This window comes from Anomalospiza imberbis, chromosome 5, assembly GCF_031753505.1.
Source record: "Anomalospiza imberbis isolate Cuckoo-Finch-1a 21T00152 chromosome 5, ASM3175350v1, whole genome shotgun sequence".
Classification (NCBI taxonomy): domain Eukaryota; kingdom Metazoa; phylum Chordata; class Aves; order Passeriformes; family Viduidae; genus Anomalospiza; species Anomalospiza imberbis.
The window spans coordinates 48,564,047-48,591,896 of record NC_089685.1 but is presented as its reverse complement, the minus strand read 5'-3'; the positions used below and the strand labels follow the sequence as shown (position 1 = coordinate 48,591,896).

Sequence of the window (27,850 nt, the reverse complement as noted above, 5' to 3'; positions counted from 1 at the left end):
TTTCAAATGCTTCAAGCACGTTTGTGTTATTGCAAAATTGGCAGTTTCTGTGGTATCTGAATGTTCTGAATGGCCACATGGTCAAAATCTTGAAGCTCCAGTGCATAATAAAATGTCACCCCCTTCCTGAGCAACTCTGCGTAAGCAAGGCCTATTTTTTTCTCATTGCTGTAGTATATTTTAAGCAAATGTGATGGTTAATTGAAAATAGATATTTTTTCCATATGGCCTGGAACAAGGTTTTGGATAAACAGAAGACTGAACCGTCTGGAAACAACAGATGGCAGTGTTTTAAAGACGAAGAGATGAAAGCTTGGATAACCAGTGCTGGATGTCAACAGGGACAGAATGGAGGCAGCACACTTACATCTGGGAATTCAGCACTGCCATATTTCTGTGGGACAGACGTGGGCCAAGGAGAACCTGTTTTTAAAATGAAAAGGAGGAAAGTGAGCTATCTGTCATTCTCCAGCAGCCAGACACAAGGTCTCCTGGTATTTAATTTCAATAGCATCAATTATGGCCATAAATTAACATCCCCAGAGCAATTAGCAGGTGAAGAAGGGTTTATACCACCAGTGCAAAACCTTAACCTCTTTCTCTTATCTATTTACTTAAAATCCTGGGAGAACCATTCTGAAGAGAACAGGGATGGGAAATGTAAAAAGAACATTAAAAGTTTTTAATGCATCTGGTAACTGTGGTATGTAAAAAACAAATTAAATAAATAATCAAATAAATAACCTATCCCATCCCTTTAGAGGTACCCCATTTTTCTCTGACTTCTTACCATGTTATATCACATATCTGCCATACATTTAGTCATGATTAAAAGGCCTGCTCTTGAATGCTGATGAATCTTGATTCATTTTTTACTCATTTGAGTAATATCTCCTATGGCAAAGGGATAGTTTGTCCCAATTTCTGCAGCAAGCTGCATTAATATTGAAAGGCAAACCCAAGCCAGCACAAGGACTGGCTTGAATAACACTTCCTTCCCTCACTACAATGCTTAGCACCATTTCTGAATCATTTTTTGGTGGGGGATACCCAACACATACCAACACTTCTAAGGCAGAGAAGGAAACAATCAACCTTTAATATTTCTCTCTGATAATCTGTATTTAGTGTTGGAGATGGAAGAATTCAACAAATTGAGCTGTCCCCCAGTGCCACCTACAACAGCCCTGGCAGTCCACCTGCAAACACCCAGTTCTGCTGAGCAGGTAACACTCTCCAAATCCTTCCCTCACATGCACTGACATCAGGATTCCAGGAATAATACAAGGCAGATGTGCAAAAGGGAAGGAAAAAAAATCCTTGGGTGCATTTTTGCACTTCCTTCATCTCAGTAATGCAGGATAGCTCTGTTTCTGCCTCATCTGGGAAAGGCTGGACACAAATTATCCTTTGAGCTTTGTCTCCCTTGGCAGAGGCAGAAGCAAAGCTCTTGTGTTAGTAGTATTTTATTGCTGTTTTATTATTTGGGCTTCACCTTCTTCTTTTTTTTTCTTTTTTTTTTTTTTTTTTAATGCATGGCTTTTTTGATTGTTACAGTAGGTTTATGACAACTTTTGTTCACATGTTGCTGATATAAGCTCCCAAAGCTCCTCCCAGCTTCACATAGCTTTGACTCTGGAAATTGCACAAACCGATACACACAAGCACATACTAAAAACAACATCCTTCCTGAACAGTGCTGGGAAATTCTGGTTTACTGTTACTAGCAAATTGTACTGTGGATAGAGGCAAATTTTGTGTTTTAATGGAAACTTGTGCACAGTGTTGTGTCTTCTGCATTTAATGCGCACCATGTGCCACAACAGGCATTTAAATCTCACCTTTTGTGTGTTGTCTTGTCTCATTTCCAGAGCGGGAGTTGTCCGTCAGAGCTCCCTGAAGTTTCCCTGGGTTTTACATAGGAAGGGAGCAGGAGCAGATGGGGAGTGTGCCTCAGCAGTGACAGCACAGGATCTGGAATTTCGCATTGGATCTTGAAGGATCTCACCTCTGCTTTGGTGATGGGTGCCAGAGTGTGAGAGGGCAGAGCAGGCGGCCACTCCAAGGGGGATGTCTGGTCTCCACATCCACGGCTGTGCTGAGAAGCCACGTGTACCTGCTGGAATGAAAACCCAGCAGGCTTTAGGAAACCCTTGGCAGCAGCACTGCAAGGGCAGAGGATCCCCTGGGCTGCCTGAATGGTTTGGCTGTGACTAATCGATTTTCCCGGGATCACATTAGAGATGTTAATTGTATCTCTGTTTAATAGGAGCAGAAAAATCCCTCAGCAAGTGCAGACTTCTTGCCAGTAGAGCTGAAAAATCTAGAATTTTCACCAGGAATTCCTCTTTCTAACAGGTGAAACCAGTCCCTTGGAGTCAAAGGAGTCACACCACCAACAAAGAAAAGTCAATTGTAGGATAAGGCAGGACCCAAACATCAGGATTTAGAGGGTAATGCTGCTCAAATGACACACAGGCTTTGCTTGAGCATCCACTAGATCTCCCTTTATCCACTAATTGTGTAATTCATTCAAAAGAACAACCAGATTGGTTTCATCTGTTGCATATTGTATGGGCCAAACCCCAGGAAAATATTTCCCTTGGCTCATCCCAAAAAAAACATTCACACACGCTGTTTATTTTGATATTTTCAAATACTACTTTTATCTTATGTTTAAGCTAGATATTCCTACGAACTCGTTCTTCTGATTCCTTGTCCCTTTGGTATCACTTAATTAGACCTGGTGACTAATTCAAAAGGAATTATTTATTTAACAAATCTCATCCTTTCCCATCATAAAGCATCTACAAGCAAATCACTTCTCTTTTTTTTCCCACCAAGTTGGTGTTAATTAAAAATTATTTACAGACATTCAGAGCAGAGTTCTTTGCCCTTGTGCTTCTTTGAGGTGCACCATCTCCGCAAGGATGTGCCATGTGGGGCAGTGATGCCTGAGTGGCTGACATGGGCAACTCTGTGACAGCTTGGAATGGAAAATGTTTATGTCCAGACACAGATTCTCTGCAAATATAGACTAATTAACAGTGCCAGACATCTCTCTGCACTAGGTTCCCTCACTGTTGTGCTTCCCCAGGCCCAGGCAGAGGGCCTGGTCCTGTGCAGCTTGGGAAGGGCTCCACGTGGTTGTTCGTCCAAGCAGTGTTTGTCCAAGCAGTGGCAGGGGACAGCTGTGAAATGCTGTGTGAGCACAGCCTCCTGCTCCCTGGCTCCCTTCCTTCCCTGCCTCCAGCACTCTTCATTCTCATCTCTTGTCCTCTTACTGGAGGGAGAGAAAGTGGAGAGGAGAGCTAGGTTTGCCTATTCCCATCAGGTGCCCATCCTCCTCCTCTTGCCCCTGCCGTGTATGAGTGGTGAGTGCCTGAGCACACACCTGCAGCGAGGTGGGAACATCCCTGTCCTTTCCCTTGGCTGCCCTGTACCCCCTGCTCTAGACACACCTCAGCTCCCTCTCTGCTCCTGGCTGACCTGCTGCAGGACCACCAGGGAACAGCAGACCACCAGGGAACATCTGAGAAAAGTCCTCTTTTGTTGGGCATGAGTGAGTCATTGCTTTTGAACCTAATAAGGGAGAATTAATGGGTAGAAAAGCTGGCAGATTTTTGTTTGGCTTGGTTTTTTTGTTTTTTTGATTTTTTTTAATCAAAAGAAAGAGAAACGAGGGAACCATACAAACCTGCTGTGGTTACCTGCAGCAGGAAGAACTACTGCAGTCTGTAATGCACTACAGGCACAAATGCTCCCATACCAAAGCTGCTGCAAGGCTAACATGATATTACAAACCACAGCTGGGCACCCTGAAGTTGAGGCAGCCCCAGAAACATGTCACAGAAAGGACAGGAATAAAAGAATGACCCCAGAACCAACATGGATTTGCTGCTGGCCCTGGGATGGGAATCTCAGCACAGGAACCACCTATACCTTCCACTATCCCAGGCTGCCCAGAGCCCCCTCCAGCCTGGCCTTCAACACTGCCAGGGATGGAGCAGCCACAGCTTCTCTGGGCAGCCTGTGCCAAGGCCTCTCCACTCTCACAGGGAAGAATTTCTTCCTGATATCCAATCTAACCCTGCTCTCTGTCAGTGTGAAGCCATTGCCCCTTGTTCCGTCACTCCAGGCTCCTGCCAATAGTCTCTCTCCATCTTTTCTGTGGGCTCCCTTCAGGCACTGGAAGGCCTCAGTTACACCACAGCAGGGGTTGGGTTGAGATTACCTTTAAGGTCCCCTGTAACCCAAACCATTCCATGATTCCACCATGTGTGTGCCCCATCGGAGTCACTGATCAGAGTCTGCCCAGGGACAGTTTCAAGGCAGCCTTGCAGGCAGGTGCCATCACCAGCATCACATCCCAGCCAGGTCCTACACATGGCAAACACAGACACACAGTCTCTGTCAAAAATGCCTTTCAGAAAGCAGGCACTTTTAAAGGAATTTAGTATCTTTGCAACAGTTTTCTTGGGGTTTGGGGGTTTATTTTCTATATTATTTTTAAAGGAAATTGACCACATATTTTCAGAATAACTTGGTCAGCCCAGTTTTGGCAAAGGGACCCAGGAAATCACAGAGATAAAGCTGGGAAGTGAAGCCAAGCAGACCACTGCTGTCAAAAAACACCTCTGCAAATTGCCTGTAAAATACCTGCCAGTGGGGGTGACCACACAGGGCTTGGAGATGGTCCCACAGGGCTAAGTCTCAGCTTTGGGAGATAGGGAAGGAGCAAGAAGAAAAATATCTGACTTCCCCTGAGCCTGGAAGTGTGAGCAAGGAAGGAGTGGTGCTCCCAGATGTTCCCTTTTCCCTTCAGCTGGGTGTCACAGATTTCCTGGGACGATGATGGGACGCAGACCTTGCGGATGTTGCTGCTCGTCTGCCGGAGGTTTCTGTGATAAATAGGTCCAGTGAAAAAAAAAATCACTGATTTCAGCATGATCTCTTCTCATTCATTTCCACCAAAACAAGGGGGGCTATTTTTGGTGGTGGGTTTTATTTGTTTTTTTAGAAGATGTTAACTTTTTTAGAAGATATTAACTTGGTCAGAAGAGAAAATAAAAAATTATAATAATAATAAAAAAGTCATTTCATTCCAAATGAAGAGCTTGGCCTTATTTTGGCTCCTGAATGTTGTGGTGTCCCCCAGGAGCTGGGGCTCAGCTGGTTTGTGCCTGTGCAGGGCACGTGATCCCTGCCATGACACACAAACCGATAATAAACAATACAACTTGCAGCACACGCAGAGTCAGAGGAGACAGGCAGTGAGAAATGAGAGGCTGGAGATCATATGGGAGATGTAAAGCTTGTCTCTTTTAATACCTCTCCACAGCATTAGCTTTTTGCTGAAGGATTTAGCTGCTGTAATCTCCACTAAAGCCAAGAGAATAACAAGCCAGTTATAATTAATCTGTTTTCTTGGCTTTGGAGAAAATCCCAAGTTATTTTTCTTCAGCTACTAGGCCAATTCCAAGGAAAAACTTCTGCCAGTGTCAGTTAGGTGAAGAATGTTCCTGACTGAACTTGAAGCCATGGAGTAGCTTTCAGAGTGCTTTCTCCTCTGACGCTTTGTAGCTTGTTCTGTGAACCCGTGTGCAGTTCATGTCCTGCCCCATGAACATTTTGGATATGACGATTTTAAAGGTCCTTTCCACCCTAAACGATTCTGTGGCTCAATATCCATCTCCTCTGATTGAGTGCCCTGGGTATGTGGCATTGCTTTCCTTCTGCTTTCTTGCTCCATCTACTGGAACCAGTTCTACATGTCATTGGAATAAACAAAGTATGTCAGGGGTATATTTATTTATTCTTGTCAGAAAAAAAAAAAGAAAAAAACCCAAAACAAAATAAAAGACACAAACCTCCTTAATCCAGTCTTTACTGTTGATTTATTTTGGTTTCATAGCTAAGTCCACATTTTGTAAACTGAATCTTCCCTTTTTTCAGGTTCATAATCAGTCCTGGCAGTAAGAATACAATTCTAGATCTAAATATCCTCACAGGGCCTTAATATCCTCACTATATCCTTACTGACCTTCTGTGTTTCCAAACTCTTATGAAAATATGTTGTTGTATCTCAAAAGATTAGATGTAGCAAAACAAGAACAAAAACAAGTCAAAACCCTCTCCTAGCATCAACAGAGGATGTTTTGTTGAATTTAGTTGAGATTTGATTTGTACAAGTCATAAATAGCTGTAGTGTTAAAAAATAATGATAATTTGAAAAAAGCTTTGTAAGAGATGGGAGAAAAACTAAAAACTAGATGCCAGAGAAAAGCTTAAACCACACCTGTAAGACTGAAGATAAGACTATTGGCATGTTTTTTTGCCCCTTACTTAAAGTGGCTACTGGAAAGGCTCTGGGAAATTAATCTTCTTAAGAAATAGCTCATTAGGAGAGGACTCTCTGTTTAAGTGCTGGGCAGAAAATGTTAGAAGATCTCTGTGTATTTGTGCAAGATTTTTGCTTGGATTTCTGCTGCCTTTTGTGCTTAAAGTACATCAGGAAAGTCAGGAGTCACTCCAGAAATGGACTTTACCTTGTGAGGCAGATTCAGGTAGGGCTGTGATTTCTTCCTGTGATTTCCCTTTAAGCAGAGAACAGCTTCCTCCAGCCAAGAATGAGGCTGTGGACTGGAATAAGACACTGGAAGGCTCTGACATACCAGCAAAAATTGTGCAGAGCCCCTCATTATCCCCACAGCTTCAGGGAGCTCCTCTCCTTGCCCATTTCCACCTTCCTACCTAGCTTCCTTCTGGTCCTAAAGGCACAACTTCCAGTGTCTTTCCCAAAAATGCATGGTTCAGTTGGAGGGCTGCAGTAGCCTTTCCAAGCTGATGGATCACATTGCTTCCCTGTTAATTGCATCCCTGAAGTTACTGAAATCAGACACTACAATTTCAGATAACAGGGAGCCTGATATAAGGATTGATATCTGTGACATAAACAGCACAGATTTAACCAGATGGTGGATCAATATTCCTTATATATTTAAATTCAAAGATGATAGCTTTCAAAAGTGACTCACAGTTGTGTCTGCCTTAAGTCCTTCCCACCTGGAAGCACAGTTCCAAAAATCAAGTTGGCTAAAGCCAGCCCTAACATCAGGATGAATGCAAACGAAATTGGCCAGCCAGTTTTGGAGGGTGATCCCATCTCTGGAAAATGCAGGGTCAAATCCCAAACTGCTGGCAGTGCACATTTTCCACAGTGGGACTCGCTGAAGGCCACAGCAATGGAAGTTTGCTGGGGATGCACATTTTTTCCACTGCTATCCCAATGTCTCTACCTATCTGGTTAAAAGCTGCACACAGAATTGAATAGAGAAAAAAAATCCCTCGGCTCAAGGGGATACTGAAGCTAAAAGAAAGACTTCCACTGATTCCAGTGAGGTTTGGTTCTGTCTTGCCTCAGGTGGCTGCATTAGAGACACATATAATCTTTTGATAGTAATCATTTTGCTCATTGAAGCTATATCTGTGGAACCAGGAGTGGCTGGGAAACACTGTCAATAGAAGACTTGTTTTAGTGAGAGTCCTAAGAATCAGGAAAAATAAAGCTGCAGGATTGTGTCAATAAGCAACTGAAAATACACAAAAATAAAAATATTTCATGAGATCATTATGCACAAATAAAGAGTATTATCAGTCTGTCTCAGCAGTTGTTATGGAATCTGGTTGGTTTTAACAATTCTTCTGGGGGTGGGAAAGAGGCAGCAAGGCATCCTGTTAATTAATGCAGCCATTAATAATTGAATAATCCATTAATAATTGAATACATTTGCAGATGATGGGTAAAGGATGGGAACTGCAGGGAATATTCAGAGTTTTGATAGTACTGGGGGATTTAGGACAGATTAAAACACATTTAATAAAAAAACTCATGCAGACCTTTCCTTGAAAAAGATGCATGTGGTGCATACAGACTCAACTCATTTTTTTTGCTAAAAATATTCTTCAGCCTCCATTGTCTGCAGGCCTTTCAGGTGAACCATGGACTGGTGGCCCTTGCAAGGTAAGAATTGGGAGTTCAGGTGTAAATCCTCCTCCTCTCCTACTTTTAAATGCAATTCTACTGTTGTATCTGAAATTTTGTGTTCCTGGACACACAAGACATCTTATCCAGTACAAGGTGTGCAGGAATTTACCTACGAAGAACAGTTCACAAACAAAACTGATTTATATTTTCTTTTCAAAAGCAAAATAATTAGACCAGACAGGGAACAGAGAGACCATCTGTGGTTAATTAAAGGGTGAGACTGCAGAGCAGCAACAGATGTTATATTGCTGTAGTCAGAGGAGTTTATTGCTAACAGTGGTGAATATTGTGCATGGTGGACTGGGTATTTCCAACCAATCATTTAACAGGCAGACTTCCACAGAGGTCACCCTTTTCTACTTGGAAAAAGGAAGGGTTTGAGTGTCATGAATGTTGGAGTTGTAGGAATGTTGTAGATAGCAAAGTTTTTTATATCCTGAGATGAGGACTGAAAAGCCAGTGATGCCCATCACAAAAAAAAAAAAAGGTATCTAGGGCTGATGATTAAAAAAGTGGGCAGGTCTGCATGAAGAAGACATGACAGAATAGGCCAACATTCCCACAGCTCCACTCAGTTCCTGAAAACCCCCTTTAAAACTAGAGATGGGCACAGTGAGAGGGTTCACGTGGCTGTGTGGGTCAGACAGATCCACTAACTGATGGCATTTGACAATGGAGTCACTCTGGAGCAGGGAGCTCCTTTCATCTGGATCCATTTCTTCTCCTGAATAACTCCTGAAAGCTGTTTGAAACTACCCTGCACCCCCAGTCCCAGGGAGAAGTTGTGGTAAACGGAGCAGCAAACTCTGGAGTTTCTGCTGAACAGGCAAACACACCTCACATTGCCTCACCCTGACAGGGTCACATCCAGCTGGAGCTGGTAAAGTTTATACAAGACATTCCATTCCTCCTTTTTGTTGCTACCTATTTGCACTGCTCTGATTAGATGTGCAGGTTCAAATGTTCCTATTGATGAGGTTCCAAGCATACTAGAGTGTGGATCTGGAGGTTTGGGACTAGCTGTAGCACCCAGTGTGGTGTTAGCTACACACACACAGAGACATGCTGCTTTTCATATGTTTGCCTGTTTAATTGAGGTTTCCAGTTAATATCGGAAGTGGTCCAAAATGGCTAGGAAATACTGCACTGAATTTGTATGCAATTCCTTCTCCACTTACTTTTTTTTCCCCTTTCCCCCCCGCAGAGATTTTAGATGGTTTTCATTGCTAAAACAAGGAGTGACAATTGCCTACAGGTTTTGTTACCTTTGTTCCTCTACTTGCATCCCTATCCCCTTGGTCCCCATGGAGAGCTCCCCATGCACATCTCTTGGAACAGCCATTCTCTGCTTCTGAAGCACAACTTATGGCAAGGGGGAGCTCTGTGGGTAGACTTACAATTATCCTGTTGACAAAGAAGGGACAGATAAAGTCTGGCTTTGTCCAAAAAAAGATAAGCTGAAATGTGAGAATGACCGAATACCTGATCAGTGATCTACAATTACAGCAGCTGATGGGAAGCGGTGTCAGGAGAATCCAGAGGTTGCCATAGAAATGCAACAAAGGGTGCAATCCTCGGGGAATGCACCTGAGTCAGGTACCAAACGTGCTGGAATCCTCAGGGATTGAAACTCTCAAGTTTAAGGGGGAAACAGTGAGCATATCAGAGATAAAGATAATTGAGCTGCCTGTCCTGTTTGTGATACCAGGGGAGATCCCATCTGGACATCAGCCGGGATTGCTGCCATGCCTCTTTCCCAGCCTTGTTTGGGTGACCTCAGGAGAACTTGCAGAGCATTAGTGTACATCTGCTGGCTTCTCTGGTTCCTTGTGCCAGGAAATCTAGAAAAAAATTATCATTTTTGAACCACAGCAAGCATTTCGGTCGCTTGTTATGGAAATCCTGTGTAACAACAGCCTAATGCACTCGATTTTGAGATAACATTTCTCTGACTGCTTTGGAGTGACTCACAGTTTTTAAAAAGTTATTTCCTGGGTGGAGGGAGGGTGTACAAAATGTACAAAATGGTGCTATTTTAAGGAAACCCTTAATTCTGAATATCCTGCATTGCCGTGCAACCTGCATGCAACCCCTTTCTAAATCCATTTCTGCACAACATCCCACATTCCTGGAAAAAGGAGAGGAAGAATTATGACAGATGAGATTGATATTTCTACTGTTTAGAAACATATTATTTATGTTTAGAAATTATTCATGTTTAGAAATATTTTCTTCCCATCAGAGGCTTTTTGGTGTGAAGAGAATTGATTGAATTTCAAAAAACTAGGGTTGCAAAAAACAAACACAGATACTTCCAAAGCCCCAACAGTTTCAAATCCCCAGGTCCACCAGCAGAGCATCCCCTTGGTGTTAAAGAGGGAATAGATATTATTAATATTGACTATCTTAATACATTAGACCATGGAATCCCCAACAGAGCTTTGCTGGCCTTTTGAAAGTAAAATGAGACAATTTGGTTTTGAGGAGATACCATTCCCTCATTTAAATGTTGATCTTAGAGGGGGAAATCAAAAGTTATGTCTCAGCCGTGTCACAGGTTTCCATGAGGGAGCCAAAGACTTAAAAAGCAAACAAACAAACAAACAAAAATCATTCAATCACCTAACAAAATTAAAACAAAACAATGAGTTTTGACAGAGAAAAAGAGGAAAATATTTGGAGAGGACCGACTTTTTTTCAACAAAGTTAAACATTTGCAATTTTATTCCAGACAATGTTTTAGTTTCAAATTCCATTTCTATGTTGAAGGAATAAATAACCCAAAAGTAAATTTTAAACATGAAACTTGAAGAATTTTTTTTTTTAATTTCAGCCACCCTGAAACAGTTCTCCCATTTTTATGTGCCTTAGTTTGGGCACTGAATGAAAAAAGAAATTTTTTTTGCACCTCCTATTATGTACCAAAAGTTGTGTCAGAGACAAATCTTTTCATCTAAGACATTAGTAAAATCTTAGGCTTCAGAAATATATAAAATAAGATTATTATGTTAACGAGTAATCCTGAATAGAATGGCTGAACCTGAAGTATTTCTTTTGGTTTGTATTTTTTCTGGTTTTGAAAGTATTGTTGAGAAGACAAAATGGGAGGAAAACCTTTTGTCCAGACTCTGAATTTCAAGCTGAGTTAGAGACAATATCAACAGGAAAAGAAACAGATTTTTTAAGAAAGTTTAATTTTCATTCATGACAGAGTATATTCCTTAAATGCCTGTAGGTGAAAGCTTGGTTAGTGAATATGTATATATTCCAGTGTAATCCAGTTCTGCAAAATATTTTACTTTACAGTAAATCACAACAGCAGTGATTTTTGTTACTTTACATGCAGTGTGCATGGAGATGCCACATGATTTCCAAGGATTGATTCCATTCTTATTCCTCAGCTTTGCACTGGTGGTTCAGTGGCATGATTCTTCTGGACACTGGCTGAATTCCAAGACTAAGTGAGAGGAGAATCAAACATGCAAGGTTTGGTTTTTAGCCTTTTGTTCAGGACAATGGGTGCCAAGGAGCTTCCCTGGTTCTGGCAACTTCAGCCATTCTGATGGCCTTCCTGCTCACCAGCACATGCATTCCAGCTCCTGCTAAGCAAAGCACAATACATCCATAGATGCAAGTGCCCAGTGATTTAAATTCCTTCTGTTCCCACATCTCCCAGAGCCCTGCCTGCCCTCCAGAAGTGGCACCCTGTGGCAGCGTAGGTTAGGAAGGCACAAAAACTCCTTGAGACACCACATGCAAACCCTCCACTGGCAGCTACAGCCAATGAGACCATGAGATGTGGGCACTTCTCCATGGTCACTCCTTCTCCACAGTCAGTCCAACCTGCCCAAGGATAGAGACTAAAGCAGGAGTGCCCCGTGCCTCACCGGGCATCTGCAGGAGGAGGGATGGCTGCCAGGAGAATTCCTGCCAGGAGAATTCCTGCATGCCTCCCCAGCTCGCATGCATTGTCACCACAGGAACCAGCTACAGCCCCAGAATAGCCCTTATCTTGCACTGATGAAATCTGGAAATGCTGCAGCCCAGAGGGCATTTGAATTGTAACAGAGCCCCTCACATCTGGAGATCCTAAGGAAGCAAAGAGCCTCCTTTTCTCCCTGTCCCTTCTCTCCCTCCCTTGCTCCAGGCTCAGAACCACATCACACAGTAAGCAGACGCAAGCACAGGCTGTTCCCTTCCCTCAGGAGTCACACCACGGTGTGCTGTGAGCTGAAGGAGGTGAAGCTGCCCTTGGGGCTGCGGTGACACTGGGAGAAGCTGGCGGCTCTGGTCCTTCTGCTTTTGCTCCCGCTCCTGCGCTTCCGCTTGTCGCGTGCCATAAAGCTTTCAAGCAGCTTCAGCTTCTCATGCTCTTCCTTCAGGAAGAAGTCAACAAGCACAGTCTTCTCCTTTTTGATCTGTTCACTGATGTCCTTGGGAATGTCAGGGATCATCCAGTCAACCAGAACACTGAGGAACATCACCAGGTTCTGCAAGAACAGCAACAGACATGAAGCAAGCATGAAAAATCCAAAATACTCACACTGGAGCAAAACCAAACCTTTGTTACAGCTATAAGACAGATGTCAAACACATTTTGCTGGTGGTGTGTGGTAGTAAGCAGTTGATTAAGGCTTTATTTCAAAAAAGAGCTCAGGTTTGTGCACAGCTACCCCTCAGTGTAGAGGCTGAATTAAACAGTTAGGTTTGAAATAGGAAAGGACATGGAATCATCAAATAATCCATGGCCTCAGTAGCTAAATCAGCATTATTCTTTACAGGCATCCAAAGGTGCCTAGTTCTCAATATCCAATTCCTTGATACTGAGTTCAGAATCCATTAATGTAAGGACATCCTCCAATACCATCAAAAATCCTGAAACACAAAGCAAAGATTCCTGTGTGTTTCCAGTGTGGCCTGAGCACACAGCAGAGAACTTTCATGGCCATTCTGTAGTCAAATCCTTTTGTCTGCTGACAAGCAGGATTGTTTTTTACACTACCACAGTGTGCAAGCCGAAACCCCAAACCTCAGGTGTCAAGGTGATTACAGGTGCTGCTCATAACATCAAGCAGGAAGCAGACTGGGCAAAAAGTTTTGCTTGCTTGTGAAATGTATAGATAAGCAATGTTTTGGGGGTTTGTATTGCCACAATAATGTTTTGAGACTGTTGTGTTGTGTAATGCCTGGAAATGTGTGACAGCAGTTTGCTAACAGGGCTGCTAGCATGAACTCTCTGTCCCCATCCGAGACAATGGAGTTAATTAACCAGGGAATGTTCTCTGGCAGAGCAGGCAGAGGGTTTGAAGCCCAGCAGAACGAGTTGCTTTTAAGTGCTTTGCAGCCAGTGGTGGAAAATTACTGAAGGCATGGCAAAGAATCAGAAGAGGGCAATACAAACCAGGCAAGATTCACAGAAACTCTTGGGAGTAATTGGCAGGTGGGAACAAAATAAAAGCAGATTTGAAAAAGAGGGATGGGCCCAATTTGGTTGTGGAAGGATCCCAGATCAGGGCAAAAGGAAGCCACTGGAAAGGCAAGCCATGATAGCAAATCCCTTGCTAATGAAATCCTCATACTGGGGACAATTTACTGTGCTCCATTCAAGAAAGTAGCAAAAAACCTTGGAGGATTTATTACTTCTGTTTATTTCTTGCTTTGGGTAAAGAACAGCAGTTAACAAGCTTACATAGCATTTATGTGCTTTTTACAATTGGTACCACTGAAAGTATAAAAGTCGACAAAGTCCACTTAAACATTCAAAAGCCTGAGGTATTTTAGGGATCAATGCTAACACCAAGGGCTAGAGGAAGCTGTGAGTCTTGCTTTCCATGTCTATTGGACATGGGCTGCTTTTGAACACACATTTGGATCCACCTATGATGATGTTTCTGTGTCTGAAAGTGTCAGCAGACTTACCTGAAACAGAATCACAAAAGCCAAGCGAGCGGACAAGACCGCCCAGTACTGCTTAGAAAACTCGTACTGGTGTGGGGACCAAGGTGGTTCTCTGTAGTCTTTGAACCTGGACATGGAGACAGCTCAGTTATCACAGTTCCAGCAATTTCCTCCAGCACCAATTGCTGTGATTAATGTGATTTTCCAATCACAAAACCCAAAGAATCAAATCCTCCAGATGTTCTTACTTCAAACCTTATTATGAAATACAACTTCAGAATTAGAGCTGGACTACCTCCACTGAATTTAACACACTTAATCTGGTTTTTACAGTTGTAACCAAAATCAGAACATTGTTTTAAGGTTAGAAATGTCCAGATTTTAGAGGATTGGCAGAAGTCCCCTTTATTTTTAATGTAAATTGACATCAATGTACAGGGAATAAAATGCTGAAATGAAAGCAGAGAGATAGTCCAAGGCATTTTCAGACTGAAGGACATAAACCTGCATCCATTTTACCTAAAACGTAATTAATTTGGGGAATGATTCAGCCCACATAAAATGTGCCTCATGCTTTGGTGATTGCTGTCTTTGCATTAACGAAAGGGGGAGCCATGGGGAAGGCACTTCCTAAATTAACTGCCTAGCCTTGGACAGGATAAAACAGAGCCTTAGTGCTTTGGTGTAAAGACTGTTGCTTTTAGTATTATCATCAATCATTTGGAAAAAAACAACAGGCTAATAAAAATCACAGATGCTCCTAAATTGGAAAGTTTTGCAAATAGCAGGAAACACAGAAAGCAAAAAGAAATGAAGACAGGAAACACAATGAGAATAATATGGGGAATTGGAAAATAATTAAAAATAAAACACTTGAAACATCTTTGAAGGGATAGCGTTTGTAAGTGGAAATAGCCTGGACCTTGCAGAGGCTAGCAAGTTAGCACAAGTTTGAAATATTGCAGCAGGACAGTGTATGACTTGTGGGTGTATCAGCAAAAGTCACAATGGTGCTGGGATGGGAAATTAGCCTTCCTCTGAACAGCCCAGGTAAATCCACACCTGGATCGCTGCATTCAGCCATTCAGCTGTGCATATTCCAGAGGGGATGGAAGGAAAAGAAAAAAAAAAAAAAAGGAAAAAAAAAAAAAAAGAAAAAGAAAACCAAAGAAAAAGATAGCGACAAATTGAAGGTAGTTCAGGAGAACAGTACAAGGGCTGAGGAGACTGACTCATAAGGAAGATTAAAGAGCAGCATATGTATTGCTCCACTTCGGTAAGTAACAGCCACAGTTGGACATGATAACCATGTGCAAATTGTGCCCTTAGGACTGAAAGGGATAATTTAGTGCTGTTCCCAGTGTTTGACTAGGAGTAATGGGATGAAATTAAAAAAGGGAAAATCTGTTTTGAATACCACAAAACCCGTCCTGACAGTAAGATTCATTAGACTGTGCAAAAGCCTCCATTGGGGGATAATGGAGAAGGTTCATATATAAAATCTGTCAGCTTCAGTTTGCAGGTGCGCTTGCCAAAACTACCTTCAGGTTCTACCCACATGGTTTTGCATGTTAAACTACACATTTGCAGTTCACGCATCCCCTACATCCTGCTGCTCCCTACCCCCAAGAAACTGAGTCTGGAACGCTGGATGTCGTTCTGTGCTGCAGCTTCTGGACACAAAGGACACGAGGTACAGCCCACGGGGAGGAGAAAACTACTTTAAATTGGGGGCTGTGTTAATTTAGGGAAGGACTCCCTGGGCTGTGTTAGCCCCTGCATGGATTTGCTCAGCAGTGCATGCACAGGTCCTGTCTTAGGATTCCTGTGCTGTTCCTGCACTGCCAGATCCCCCCTCTGGTACTTTTATGGACATTGTGGACTCCCACATGTTGCTCAAATCTGTACAAGTGCTGCATTAAGGGCCAAAGTCAGTTCCCTTGAACTTAATCTGCTTGAACATCAAAGCCAAGGAAAGCTACTGAGTCTCTTGTGGACTTTGCTGACCACTATAAATCAATCTCAGTCTTGAAAAGGAGCCCATGTTCACCTGGAAGGGTCACCAACTGTGGTGGTTATTCCTTGTAATGCATTCTGAGCTTCACAAACTATGTAAGTGCTGCAGGACATCAGACCCCTTGGAAATTTCACCTGGCTCAGCTGGGAATCAACTGCTTGAGATTCCTGAACTTACACTCAACAGAACACTAGCAAAGGATTTATGGTGAGGGAAAATGTTGCCAGAGCTATAGATGAGGGAGCTGGGCCTCCTCCCCACCTCCTTTTTCAAATTATTCTCTGGCACATGGGACTCCAAAGGGCCTTTTTTAACCCCTAGATTCTACAAGTAGGTCTTTTTTACAAAGATCATCTTTTCAGCTAAAGAAGCGTTTGGACAATATCCTCAGTTGTGATTTTTGGGATCTTCTATACAGGGTCAGGATTTGATGACCCTTGTAGGTCCCTTCCAACTCAAGATATTCTATCAAGATATTCTATGACTCTGATTCCCTCACCTCTTCAATGCTTCACTCTTAAAATATTTGATTCAGCAGGTATGGCAGGAACAGCAACCAACCAGTGCTGCAAAGACTATTGTGTTTACAAAATATCAAGCAACTGTAATTGCACTGAGAAAGGACAAGAATATGAAGTGGTCAACATGGTTGAAGAATAGAGCACAAAAAAGTTATAAGGAAGAATAGAAAAATGTGCACTGAAAGTAGAGAATTGTGGGGGAGGGGAAGCTGGGTAGAGAGAATTGAAGCCAGAGGTAAGACAAAGATGTTAATGTATTTCAGAATTTTACCATGGGGGGGAAAAAAAAGACTGGTAAAAGCAAAATTCTAACTTTGTATATAGGTGGAATTTCAGATCAGTCCAAATAAGCTAATCTGTTTAATTTCCTTCTTCAGCAGGCCTTGAGAAGAAATTGGAGAAAACATCCATAATCACAGAATCAGCAGTGCAGGAGTATAAAAAAATTAGTCAGGGAAAAATGTAAGCATCCACCACTGATCACTAGGAATAGATGAGACGAATCTCATGACATTAAGAAAATAAATTAAAAGACACTTTATAAAGTTGCTGAATGTTGGAGCAGACCCATGCTAAAGACAAAATCCCTTGAATGACTCCATATCTGCTGCTTCCTTTTTTCAGTGTGACCAGTAGGTTTGTATGTACTCCATCATCATACAAGGCTACAAGGATTAAAAGGGAAAAAACAATAAAAATATCCTATATCTTAGCAAGATGTGCTTCTAATTTGCCTTCACCTATTCAAATGCCATTTTTCCAGAAAGAAAAAAAAAGTAAAATTACAACTAATACTGTGCATCAGAACAGCTTTACTGCAACCTTTATTTGGAAGCAGTGCCAAAGAGTTCACAGCACTGCAGAAAATGCTGCTCTAAATATTTGAAGAATGCATTCTGTATGTTCAGAGTTGTTTCTGGCTTGTTATGGTTATTTTTAAGATACCTTAATCTCTGGCAATGCCCGCAAGGAGAAAAATGCAGCCTCATTACAACCACATTTATCTCCAGAGGTCACAGAAATCTAAGAATAAGAGAGGTCAGCTTGTTCCCAATGCATTTGCCAGAAACAGAAATACAGATTTTATTTCCAGCTCGAGGGGCAGTGTGTGGTTGCCTATCTCTAGGGATGCAAGTTAGAGACCCCATACTTTATCACAGTGATAGTTCTGTCCAAGGCTGAGATTTTGATAAGATTCAAATGAGGCAGATGATAATGAGAAACAGTGTTTATGGATACTGACATATTTTCCCAATTGTTTCCTGATAAGAGAAATGTTCCCATAGTTCTGTCTCACTCAGACTAACACATGGTCAAACATTAATTTTTTTCCTCTTCTCGGTCTCTTAGAGGTTGTCATCAGGAAGGGACCACTTTTGAACACAGCGCAGATGATTCCCTCCTCCCTGTATTTGGGCTCTGTTGAGTATTTGGCTGTGTATGACCAAACTAATGTGAGGACTGCATTTTACCCTGTTGTTAATGCACATATTCCAAACACACCAGCACTTAAACATCTAGAAACAGAGGCCACTGGATGGAACAATGTAAAAAGCAGCATAGTGAAAGCAGCAAAATCACAGTGAAGTGGATCAAGATGCTTGTTGAAGTAAAACACATGCGAATTTAGGGATGAAAAATTAAAACGTCTAGAGTGAGAGTGGAAAAGCATTTCACAAACTTACAAATCTGAAAGTCCGGAGATGCTGCATACTCTAACAGGGAATACTTTGCTAAGTCCCAGAAGCAGAAATGGGGAATTGCAGAGCTCACATGCTTATAAGTTGCTTAAAAGTTAGGAGTGCATTCACCTATCCTGTGCTGTAGTCAAGGTGAGAAGGTAGGTTCCCCCCAAAGGCAATCCCAACAGCACTGCCGGAGTGACAGGGACAGATTTCTCTCCTTCTTTACCCTGCTTCCAGTGAAGAAACTGGGCTGTGTCATTTTGTGGGTTATAGTTGGGCAAGATATATACCCCACTTAAAATCTGTGTGAAATATATTGCAAATCAAAGCAAGGGAAAACCACTCTACATTCAGGCTATCCTTAAATAAATGGAAGAGGAACTTTTATAATTATTTTGTGCCATTGCAGAGACTAAGCACAGGGGGATTTCAAGGGAGTCAAGAAGGAAGGGGAGACAGGCTGTTGAGTATAACACTGACCCAAAGCAGCTCAGTTTTGAACAGCTGGGGGTTGTAATGCCTTAAACCAGCTCTTTGAATTTCTGAATATTATTATAAAAAATACCAAGTTACTTTGAAAGCTGGAGCCACATTAGTGATTTCTCATGCAAACTGGAACTACTCTATAGGTATCTGGTATTTGGAACATATTTTAAATGAAGTTGAGCCTTGTTTCCCCAGTCAGAAAAGATGTATCTGAAATAGACGACAGGTACATGGCGAATGGTGCAGGTTCTAAAGATGGGCATAATATATTGAAAACTGGTATCTCAGCAAGTAAGGACTGAATTTAATAAAGACAGAGAAAGCCTGGTTCTAATTACTGGGTGTCCATTAAAAAAAACAAAAACATTATTTTTAATTAAAGCTAAGTCTTTTGGCAAAGAAAATGTTAGTCTGCTTTTTTCTGTGGATCAAGTCTTTCTAAATTGTTTATTTTGCCTTTTAATGCCCTAAAAAAAACCCCTTTTAAAGACTTTGTAACACAGTGAAAATTCTCTAAAACCAGCAGTTCCAAACCCAGATTTTCAAAGGCACATGAATATTTCTGAATATTGTGGCCAAATAAGTGGATTTTATCAATTCCCACTTTGAAAAAAATACATTAGAGCCAAGGAAATTCCCTCGACTGTGCAAACTGCCCTTACAAGTACTTTACCTGCAGAATGAAACCTCCTGTGCAAACAGGGAGTTTTCTGGCTGTGTCCCAGCCTTGAGCTGGCTGACATTGAAGTATGAGAGGGTGTGATTGATGAAGCCATGCATGGTTCCATTCTGGCTGTATGCATATTGATACATAAGGCGTGGGATGAAATCAGAGGTGACAGCAATGACAAAAGCCTGAGAGATGGAAAAACAAACAAACAAAAAAAAAACCAAAAAAGCAAACAACAGCATTGTGAATCTGAGTCACCAGGTTAAGTAATTCAGGAGAAAAATTTCATGTTCAGGCAAATTTAGAGTGGTAGTGAAGGGAGAGTTATATGGTCAGAATTCGTGCAGAATCAAGGGAGAGTTATATGCCAGAATTGGTACAGAATATTTGCACGGTAACCTGCTCTGTCCCTCCAAGGGAAGGCTCGGCTAGGGAAGTAAAAAAACAAATTAATGGATTGTACATTGCTCCAATTGTTTTGATCTCTGGAGCCATTAGGAGGTTTATCACTATTAAAAAAAAAAAAAAACCTACAACAAGACCTAATAGCCAGTTCCTATAATTTGGGCTATATTTTGGTGTAGTTACACCAAACCTGTTGAGTGTATATGTCCATTTTCCCCTCAGCATCAGGATTCACACATTCCACACAGGGGGATCTCATGCTGGTATTAAACCTCCTGAGACTGGTATCCCATAAAACTGGTGTCATTGTGGGGGCAATCAATCACAGAAATCTCTACATCATATCAATAAGAATCCCTTTGATTTCTGCTCTGGACTCTCTCCTGTTGGAGCAGGTCCAGAGGAGGCCATGAAGACGGCCAGAGGGCTGAAGCCCCTGTGCTACAGAGACAGGCCAAGAGAATTGGGATTGTTCAGCCTGGAAAAGAGAAGGATTTGGGAGGAGATTTAAGAGCCCCTTCCAATGCATGAAGAGACTCCAAGAGACCTGGAGAGGGACTTTTGACAGAGGCCTTGAGTAACAGGACAAGGGGTAATGTCTTCACACTGACAGAGAGCAGATTTACATGGGATATTGGGAAGACCCTGTGAGAGTGCTGAGTTCCTGGCACAGGTTGCCCACAGAAGCTGTGGCTGCCCCATCCCTGGAAGTTTCCAAGGCCAGGCTGGATGGGGCTGGGAGCAACCTGGGCTAGTGGAAGGTGTCCCTTCACATGGCAGGGGCCTTGGAATGATTTTATCTTTAATGTCCCATCCAACCCTAACCATTCTACAATCTTATGATGATTTAAAACTATATTTTGCTGCATAATAATTTACTGTATCAATATTATCCAGATGGATAAGCAGAATTGGGCATTCAGTATTTTTTTTCAAACAGGTATGCACATATTTACATTTCTGTCAAGAAAAGGTATCTAATCACACTTTACTGGAATCCCCAGGAAATAAACATTTCCAGAGTTTGATCAACACAGGAAATAATCAAGGATCATAAATCTGCAAAGTGTATTCAGAGAAAAACAAAAGGCTGCAGTTTTTCTCCTCCAGCACAGTTCAGTGCTGGACAGCTGAAGCCTGTGCCGGACAGTGAGATTATGGGGATGTGCAGGGTTCCACAGATTTCCTACCTTAATTCCTGGAAACTGGAGAGCCATGAGTGAACAATGTGAATTCCACCCAAATGAAATGACACTGCCCCTCTGGAGGCATTAGAGTGCTGTGCTGTTGTGCTGGGAGCTATTTTGTTAAATTAATTACATAACAACTCTCCACAAGTTCTCCCTTCAGTAGTGAAAATTACCTCCCTTTCTAAAGGGCTTTGATACCTTTAATATCTCTGGTATTATTCCATGACCTTAGAGATATTTTCCAATGTAAATGATTCAATGAGATTCTGATCTATAGGCTAAAAACCCACTAGAAACTGTTAGGACTAAAGTCCTAGGGCATGAGATGTTTTATCTTAAAGCATATAGAGGAAAATTTTACTTAGGGAGTACATATAGCACAATAAACATAATATATCTGTATTCTGTTGTATTGGAGCAATTGAGAGAATTAGATGCCACTTTTAAATTATGTTGCAGGGACTATAAAATATGAACAATTATAAATAATAAATTATAAAGAATTTTAAATTACATTGAAGGAACAGTAGAAGCTCCCAAGATCATGGTTAGAAACTGGTGTAACCAAACACTTACATTAATAATCACTGAAAGCTTTCCAATACCGCTCAATATGTTATACCAAATACCTGTAAGTGAAAGAAAAAAGACTTATTAATGGGTTCATTATAAATTTTCTTCTTTGTTTAATTGTATTTTTGTCTTATCTTCACTGCAATGCTCTTTCATTACTCACCTATATCTTTTTCTCTCACTGTGTCTGGCCTCCTCAGCTCAGTAACAAATTTTTTTGCATCAAGACGAACCTCGATGATGTTGTTCAGAAGCGCAAAGACAGGGGCCAGAGGGAAAGAGGCAACAAAGAGTGTGACAAAGCCAAACTGGATAACTGGAAAAAAAAAAAAAAAAAGAATGTTTTTTGATAGCTAATGTTTTTTGATAGCTTCTAAATGGAGCAGCAAATTGTTGATGAGCTTTGTTCATTACCAACCCCATAAAATTCCACTTCCCAGTTTGGTCCCAGGAATAAATATCCCAGAGTAAGGCTATGAAGAGACAAAAGTTTGTCACTATGCTTTATGAATGTTTCCAATAAAGCTTCAAGCTGCTAGCATAAGCACAAACCAAAGGAAACAATAAATTTAATAAAGGACAAAGGATTCAGAGTCTAATTTCTGCATTTATACATAATTAACTGATTAGTCCATGCTGTTTCTTTCCTGTCCTTTTCCCTATAAGGAAAATGATACACAATCAAGTAAAAGGAGAAAATCTACAAGGTGCTACTATTTCTTCCCAGCTTCCTTTGAAAAACTTGGTGGCAGCCTGTGAAAAGCAAGAACAGAAGTGTCTCTGTGGATGCAGGAGCCAGTGGTGTTGTGCAGCACTTTCATCCCTCCTTTTGTCACAGATATCCTCCAAGTTCAGAAATACTCCTCTTTAAATCTAAACAAAGGTGAATTTTATATAAATATATATTAAAAATATATTAAACTAATAAATCTGACTGCGATCTACATCTCAGAGTTAAAAAAATATTAGCATAGAAAAAGTATTGGTGTGTTTCAATGCCCTATTTACTGTGGCTTCTTTTTTGGCAAATCCCTGTAGAAGTTCTCTCTCCATTGAGGGAGGAATTGCACTTTTCTTAGAAAATAGCCCAATATTCTGTGCACATAGCACAATATTATACTTTAAAATATTTTCCTTCAGCATTGTTGTCACAACCTACAACTACCTCTTGAAACAGTTTCCCCTAGGACCTTCTCTCACATACACCTTTTTTTTGAGTACAACTCCTCAGATATTTCCCCTTTCTAATGTCAGGAACAATATGTTTGCACAAAAAAGTAAAATCTCTGCATATCAATTATATGGCCTTTAAAGTATCATTCTTACTGTTTTGTTCTGAAAATAATTGTATACACTAAGATGGAGCTTTTTCAAAGCATACAAACATCCTACCCTTGAAATCATACTTTCCTGACTATTTTATATTCAGAGTCAGGAAAAGAAATTAACAAGGAAATAAAACCAGATGTTAAAGTAATGTCCCCAAAAACTGTGAAATGCTTAGAAAAATACATGTCCCCAAAATAGGCTTTATTTGGTTCTAAGTGAATTTAGTAGGAATACAGCTGGGAGGATTCTGCAAAAGAATAAAATTAAATAAAAAAAAAAAAAAAAGGATTCCAATGCTTTAAGAATAAACCACACACACGTTTGCTTTGATGTTGCTTGTAGCCCCTTCATTCATTGTCTGGGAAAATGCAGTTTAATTTTTTTTCAAGTTCATGAAAAAATGTTCAAGGTATGCAAAGGACTTCAGGATAATTGTGTAAATATCTCTTCATAGAAAAGTCTGTGCCAGAAGAGTTTGTGTGGCCATCTTGAAATCTCTTCAACCTTCTCAACTCCTTCTTATGCAAGTGTAAATGATGCAAAAAGCAGGCAAGAAAAGCAATCCCAAAGCCAAACCCAGAATTTAGATGGCCTTGTGCAACAAACTAACAAACAATCATTAAATGGAGGAGACTTTGAACAGCCTAAGCAATTCACAGGTATTTGTTGAGTGTGATCAGTGTTTCTAGAAACAAACCTGAACAGATTACAAAGAGAAGAATCTCTGTCCAGATCACAAAAGGAATGTCATCTCAGCATCCTGAAGTTCTGTGGATGCCTGTCTGGTCACACTGGAAATACTTACAATACTTTTAGAACACTCCCTTCCATCAAGGACAGTTGACACCAAGATGTCCTTTTTATGCCTGAAAAACTCGATAGTAACCCATAAATATCCTTTTTATGTTCACATTTATGCCACAAGGTCTCCATACAAAGCTCTTTACGTGTCCATGTACAGGGAAAAGCCTAAAGAGCCCTGTGCCAGGAGCTGGACTTCTGGCCATCCATCCATCATTTTCCTACTCCTGGTGGGCCAGCCTGGAGACATGAGACATGAACATCGCCCAGGCTCATGGCACAAGCTGGGAAATGAAACAATTGAAGGCTGGGTATAGTGGAAAGTCAGGAACATGAGAAACATCTTCTTCTGGGGCATCCAAGCAGGACCCTGGATGTGCTGTCACTGACACAGAGCCTTCATCCTTCTGATGAGGGAAAAAGCCCAAACCACATGCTGGTGGTGCCTTTACTGTCTGAGTTGAACAGGAAAGAGGCCAAGGGCTCAGAGCCCTTGAGTTTCATAACACCTGATGCCACATCTGCAGCACCTCATCCAGCCTCAGGCCCGAGACAAAAACTCTGAAGGACAAACAGCATCCAAAGAAGTGTCTCAGGTCACAGCCCTTCTCAGAAGTCCACTCTTCACAGAAGCTGTGCAGGGTCTGAGCAGAACCCCAGCCCAACAGTACCCTGTTCCTCCAAGTCTGGCATCTAAGTTATGACTAAGAGCACAAATCAAAGCTTTTAAATTATGGATCTGGAGGGTGGTGGCTGCTGTCCTTGTGTAAGGGACACAGAATCAGTCCCCAGCACAAAACCTTCCGTGGTGTGGATCACTTGTTCTACAAGATTTGCACGCTCAGTAGTGTGAGTAACCCAAGTATCTTTTACCTCAAAGCCTCAACTAAGACAAGTATTTATTTATTTACAATTCTGTTGCTTTTTTTTCTCTCTTCTTTATCAAAAATATCTATCATAGGATCAAATGTTACTTGAAGTAAACAGTGGAAAAATCACTTCTGTGCTAAGCAGCTTTCCAAATCCTAGGAAGAAAATTTTCTATATACAGCCAGGCTGAAAAACTAAGGAAAAGGTGTAGTTTATAACTCTTCTTTAATAAATGTATGCAACAAGCCTACACACAACCACCAATGGTATTTTCAAAACCATCCTCATTATAGAGATTACAGAAAAATGCAGGTTTCTCTTCAGCGATTTTTTTTCTTTTTCTGCCTCACACATTGCCTTTTTGATGTCTTTTCCTGCTTTAGGGGAAATCCTTCCAAACCTCTCAGATTGATCCTTATAGTAGTCAGTAGCTACAGACATGGATCTGGTAATTTTCTCCTTGTGCCATTGTTTTTAAACAGAAGTTGGATGATGAAACCTTTTATTATTACTTCTTGAGGAAAAATGTTTTTAATCAGTTGCCACATGAAGCTTGGACTCATAGAGGGGTTAGGCTAGAGAAGGGAAGACCAAATGTAACAGGAATCTGAAAATCATTGCTGATTTCAGTTTCTTCTGAAAGAAACATGAGTGGTATAAATTTCAGACATTCATGTGAATAATTTTGCTCTTGGAGCCAATTTAATAAAATTTGTTTCATTAGCAATATTTATTGCTACTCTAAATATCGATTTCTTGCCAACTTCTATTATTGCAGGCCAGTTGCACACGTTGCAAACTTGCTGCCATGTGGAAGAGGAAATTGCTGTGCATGCTACCTACTTTGGGAATGCACTTAGTATGGTATATTGGCCTGGGTCAAAAGTCTTTCCACAGTTTTGGAAGCAGGAAATGCTAAGGACAAATTTGACACATGTTGACATTGACAATTTATGTTTCAGGATTACTTGAGCAAAATTTTCTGATCACTCAAGGGTTTTACGAGTGTCTCCACTAAGAAATGCAGGAATCTGTCAGTTAATAATATCAAAACAGTCATCAGAAATGTCCCTGGTGCATGTCAAATCTTTGTACAGATGTGCTATTGACAGTCAAGCCTGCACAACAAAAAAGCCCAGCAGAGTCTGCTGGTGAAATCAGATTCAAAGGCTTTCACCCTAAAAAATTAATCTTGTTATCCATAGAATTATTTGGGCTGGAAGGGACATTTAAATGTCATCTTGTCCAAACCCGTGCAATGAGCAGGGATTTCCAACTAGATCCTGTTGCTCAGAGCTTCATCCAACCTGACCTGGAATGTTTCCAGGGATGGGGCATGCACCACCTCTCTGGGCAACCTATGCCAGTGTTTCACCATCCTCATTGTAAAAACAATTCCTTCTTAGAGCCAATATAATTTTTTGGCATGGACTTGAATGACTCATATTTTGCAGAAACCAATTTCAGTGAACAGAGTCACCTTTACCAAATGGGAAAATAGAGGCGGTTAAAAAATAACCAGTAAATCTTGTCATTTCTATGAACATGACTTAAATGAGGGCAGGCATAGGAGAATGAGAAGGTGGAAGTCTCTCTAAGGCTTCAGGATTGTTAGAATAAGAAATAAGAACAAAAATGAAAGCAGACTGGAATTGGGCATCCCAAAATTTAAGTGGGGTACTTATCATCAAAAACTCTATCTGTGGTGTGTCATGCTGCAAAACACATCCTGAGACTGCTGCAAGCACTGTCGCTCACAGAAGTGCTGCCTTAATGGGATTAATTTGCTTCATAACAAAGTGCAAAGAGAATGTATGATTTGCCACGTGGGCAGTGGGCCCGACTCCAGGTTTTGACAGAAATCAGTACAAGAGATTGGATATATGGATAAAAAAGGCAAGGACTGCCTGTGGTTAGGGTACAGCCTAGTGAATGGTAGACTTGGAGGCAAGAAACTTAGCTCAAGATGTAACCCATCCTTAAAAGTGGGAGCATCCTGGCGGGACAAACCTGAATGTAGTGACTACTCACACTTGGATACATAATCTTCCTGCTTCTGCATGAAACCGCATCACCATCTGCACGGGGAAACCCCAAAGGCTGCAGCAAGCCCCGTCTGCAATTCCTCCTTCAGCTGCTTCATTCCAGATTGCCACTGATGCCTGAGGGAGGTTGCCTGAGTAAATCGGTGTGAAAACTAAGAAAGAAGTTCTGAAACAGCAGCCAGATTTCTCTCTTTTCCTTAATATCATACCTCTTCTCGCATTCCAGTAACCCTGCCTTTTTAAGCAATTCAGGGGGAAAAAAAATCTTCTCCTGGCCTTCTGCATTGCTTCCCTTCCCACTGTCCCCAGAAATTAGAGAAATAGATAAATAATCTGCTGAGCTGCCTCTTGCAGCGTGATGCCCTTGACAACATTCCCAGCTGACAGGTTCAGTGCTGAGCTGCACCAAGTGCTTCCTGCCAGCGTGGGTGGTCTGAGCAGTGGGTCTGACAGCTGAGAGCAGGGACATGGACCCAGGGCAGCAACCGGGGCTGGGGAGGTGCAGCTTGGCTTTCATCTGCTGCACATTTGTCTGCAAATCCCACAGGCAGGGCACAGCTTGGCAGACCGTGAGGCTTCTCCACTTGGGAAGCTCATCCTCCTGTTGTAAACAAATGTTTAGATCAATAATACATCTGTTCATTTTCCCTGAATCACCCCTGAGTAGCCGCAGGCTGAGGAGTTCACCACAGCTTATGAACCCGGCACAAGGGACTCATCTAAATGACAGTCTTAGAGTCCAGTGATTTATAACACCAGCAGTTTAAAACCTTGATACTACAAGTCAGAGACATGGAATAGAATCATAGAATATCCTGAGTTGGAAGGGAACCATCAAAGGGAACCATCAGATAACCCAAGTTGGAAGGGAACCATCGAAGTCCAACTCCTGGCCCTGCACAGGACAGCTCAAGAATCCCACCATATTCCTGAGAGCATTGTCCAAGCTCTGGCAGGCCTGGGACTGGAACCACTTCCCTGGAACAGGAACCCCCAAACCTTGACATACTGTGGTGGTACTTCTGCATTTCTTTCTTTAAAAAAAAAAAAAAAAAAAAAAAAAAAAAAAAAAAAAAAAAAAAAAAAAACAAAACCACATTAACCTACTTATTTCAGTGCCCATGATTTGATTCATCATGGCAATTTCTAGAACTTGCTCCTAAAATTAAAAGAACCCAAACAGTTCTCTAAGGGACAGCATGACAAATGGCTAAACATGGGAGCTCCAAGAGGTACTCTGAAGTCAAAACACAGGTAAGGAAAACTCCACTTTCTTCATTTAAGAACAGACTGCTGACCTGCTTCCTTTCTGA

The 27,850-nt window shown here is 41.5% G+C and overlaps 1 protein-coding gene across 3 annotated transcripts in view; it reads right to left on the bottom strand.

Annotated features, from left to right (window-relative positions):
• Positions 1–11,222: 11,222 nt before the first annotated feature.
• Positions 11,223–27,850, bottom strand: part of ANO2 (anoctamin 2) — a 114,594-nt gene continuing 97,966 nt past the window's right edge. For 2 of the 3 annotated variants that reach the window (XM_068190573.1, XM_068190574.1), the window contains 5 exons: positions 21,656–21,808; positions 21,496–21,548; positions 19,328–19,509; positions 13,967–14,072; positions 11,223–12,537 (listed from right to left, as the gene is read on the bottom strand). In XM_068190573.1, coding sequence (XP_068046674.1) covers positions 12,256–12,537; positions 13,967–14,072; positions 19,328–19,509; positions 21,496–21,548; positions 21,656–21,808 — 776 coding nt within the window. In that variant the 3' untranslated portion in view covers positions 11,223–12,255. Of the gene's footprint in view, positions 12,538–13,966; positions 14,073–16,459; positions 16,529–19,327; positions 19,510–21,495; positions 21,549–21,655; positions 21,809–27,850 lie in introns of those variants that run through there. The other variant, XM_068190575.1, reaches the window with a different exon arrangement.